This window comes from Seriola lalandi, unplaced genomic scaffold (assembly GCF_002814215.2).
Source record: "Seriola lalandi dorsalis isolate HSWRI2012SDOR001 ecotype SW California unplaced genomic scaffold, Sedor1 jcf7180002034104, whole genome shotgun sequence".
NCBI lineage: Eukaryota > Metazoa > Chordata > Actinopteri > Carangiformes > Carangidae > Seriola > Seriola lalandi.
The window spans coordinates 1-2,966 of NW_019504698.1; the positions used below are offsets into that span (position 1 = coordinate 1).

The window sequence follows — 2,966 nt, forward strand, 5'->3', positions numbered from 1 at the left end:
AGCTGTGTTTTCATCTTTTCCAGACCCTGACTGTAGTGCTGAAAATCCAAAAGAGGAAGAGGGTGAAGAGGACGAGACAGTGGAGGAGGAGGAGAAAGCCAAGGTATCAAAAATCTGTTTGGGACTTTACAGTGTTGTTGGGCCTTTTCCAGGAGCACGGGGATAACAGAATGTAAACCTAAGACAGTACTGTAACAGTAACTGTGTGTATGTTTTTCTCAGGCCAGTGACTTCACGTCTCCACTGAAGCCTGAGAACCAGACAGAGACTGGTGACCAAGGAGACGGCGCTGACCTTGCCATCACTGACACTGGTAACACAGTTACTGCCAAATTTAACACTTTTCTGTAGTGCATCATCCTTTACCCAAAATTTACAATATTACAACCTCCTTTTTAACATATTCTTTTATTTTTACACTTTAATGGACTGAATACATTTTGTGTCTGTGGTGGGACAAACTTCATATGGAACAGATGAAAGATAAGATTTTGGAACACATTTCTGCATACATTTGCATATTAACGAGGGGACTCTATCCTGAAATTCCTTCACACTTTAAGTTAAGTAGTTCAGACTAATACTGGATATGTAGTATGTAAAGACTCTTTGCTATTTAATGAGCTAATTGGTTTAATTAAGAGGAAACTGATTTAAACGATAACTCAAGAACAATACATAGTAGAAACTTCATACTTGCAAAGGTACTCCATCTGGTTAGAGTTTGCCTTGCTGCATAAATTTAAATATTAATGTATTAATATTTAAACCTCTGTTAGTATTCTTGATGACAAACTAGTTGTACTGTGAGCACAAGTCTTGTTTGTCATGGAGATCAAGTTTCAAAACACAGTATTCACAAATCTGTAAATGTACTTGAGTAACCCTCAGTAATTTTACTTTTACCCGCGGTTTATCTTGCAGATTTGTGGATTTATTCCTTTAAAATGATTTTGAAATGTTTGTCAGAGTTGCATTTTTTTGTGTTCATGGTCATTTAAATTTCTCTTCTAAATTTTAGTATTCCCCAGAGTAAATATATTTTTTATAAGAAAAAAAATATGAAGAATTTATGCAGCTGCACTTCCTTGTTTGTGTTTTTGAAAGTTAGACACACAGAATGTGCTATTTTATTGTGACTTTGTTTATCTTGTGTACTGTTTCTGCAGAATTGGGACAACAGTGACAGCACCAGAAACATGTCCTTTACGTTCATGCATACTGTGTGTTCTCAAAAGCAGTCAGAACAGGAGAACAAATGGAAGATATTTTTCTTTCTCTCTTGTAGAAAAGGCGACGGTGGCGGCTGCAGAAGAACAAACAGACCTAGACGGCTCCATCATGCTCAACATTCAGGTCGAAGACAGTGACGCAGCTGAGCGAGAAACCAGCCAGCTGCTCCCTGTGGAGGACGAGTCCTGCGAAGATGTGAGAACACCCAAGAAGAAAAAAAAGAAGAGCAAAAAGGAGATGGAGACAACTGAAGAAACACCTACCACAGACACATCCACCATAGATACACTCAGTGACACTCCTCTTACCTCCAAGTCTGCCAAGAAGAAGAAGCGAGACAAAAAGAGAAAGGAAGAGGAGAAGCAGCAGGAGGAGGAGGTGTCTCAGGTAACTCCATCAGAGAAGAAGGCCAAGAAAAGGAAAAGAGAGAGAGAGGAAGAGAAAGAGGAGGAAACTCCTGTCATTCCCTTGGAAAACAAAATTAAAAAGAAAAAGAAGAAGGTTAATGATGTGGAAGAGGCAGAGGAGAAAGTGGAGAATCCTCTGAGTCCGGCAGACACAGAAAAAAAGAAGAAGAAGAAAAAGAGGAAGAAGGAGGGAGGACAGGAGAATGAGGTGGCGCAGTCTAATGAAACACCAGCAGGGGGCGACGAAGGCACATACTCTAACCTGGATGCAACAGGTAGAAACAGGCAAAACATTTTTCCTCTTATTTCTGAACTAGGACTTTTTCATGAAACTAAAGCAGCTTTAACACTTTGTCATTAGTGTCAGTTGTATGATAAATTGTTCAGTTTAGTGATTTGTATGTTTTCTTTCTCTGCTCCTGCAGATGGAAACTCCTCTCAGCTCGCCTCGGCCAAGAAGAAACAGCGTCTCAGGAAGAAACTCAGCCTGAAGAAGAGGCTGAGGCTGCACAAGAAAGATGAGATGGTGAAGAGGAAGAACAAAGTCCCCGCAGGAAAGACTGAGGCCACAGGCAGAAAGAAGTCAGACTTTATTTCATTGGTATCTTTGTTAAAAAATACACACTGCTGTTAGTGCTTTACTGTCATTTGTGAGACATGTTTAAGATTTAAATTCAGTGAAACAACAGTAATAAGACTTGGTGAGACAGACATTTTCTAGAACTTTGAAAACAGTTTTTCAGCAATTTATAGTCAAGACTCCCGGGGAGTATATACCAATGTGAAATAAAAATCCACAAAGTAGTACTGGTAAAACTAATGTAGTCTGCAGTACATTCTCCCTTAATGAAGGTTATAATGTTCAGTTTTCTGTAGTTGTTCAGTAGTAAAATACAGACGTCACATGTTCACATTTTTCAGACAAAAACGGATCCAGGAAGCAGCGGAGGAGATGCCTCGGCCAAAACCAACCAAAAGACCCAAACTAGATGCTGCACAGGAAGACGACACACCAAAGAAGAAAAGGAACAGTGAGCAAGAAGAGAATTCCTCGAAGGAAAACCAGCCTCCAAAGACAAAGCCAAAGAAGAAGAAAAAGAAGCAACTGGTGAAGGAGGAAGATGAAAGCGGTGCGGTGAGCGACCTGATCGCTGAGCAACTTGAACAGGTCTCATCTCTGTGCTCGAGCGACGGGAAGAAGAAGAAGAAGAAAAAGAAGATGTTGATGGCTGATGAAGGCGAAGAGACGAGCGCAAATTCAACTCCAGTCACTGCAAGCCAAGATACTCCTGCAAAGAAAAAGAGTAAGAAATTCTCTGGTTGTTA

General features: G+C 40.3%; 1 protein-coding gene across 1 annotated transcript; it reads left to right on the plus strand.

The window, feature by feature from the left end:
* Positions 1-19: 19 nt before the first annotated feature.
* LOC111646947 (uncharacterized) lies at positions 20-2,959 on the plus strand (the record flags this gene model as incomplete). Its single annotated transcript, XM_023396551.2, has 5 exons — positions 20-103; positions 223-313; positions 1,289-1,915; positions 2,066-2,222; positions 2,562-2,959. Coding segments are annotated over 5 exons (1,357 nt in total), but the record flags the coding sequence as incomplete, so codon positions are not given.
* Between the last annotated feature and the right edge of the window lie 7 nt (positions 2,960-2,966).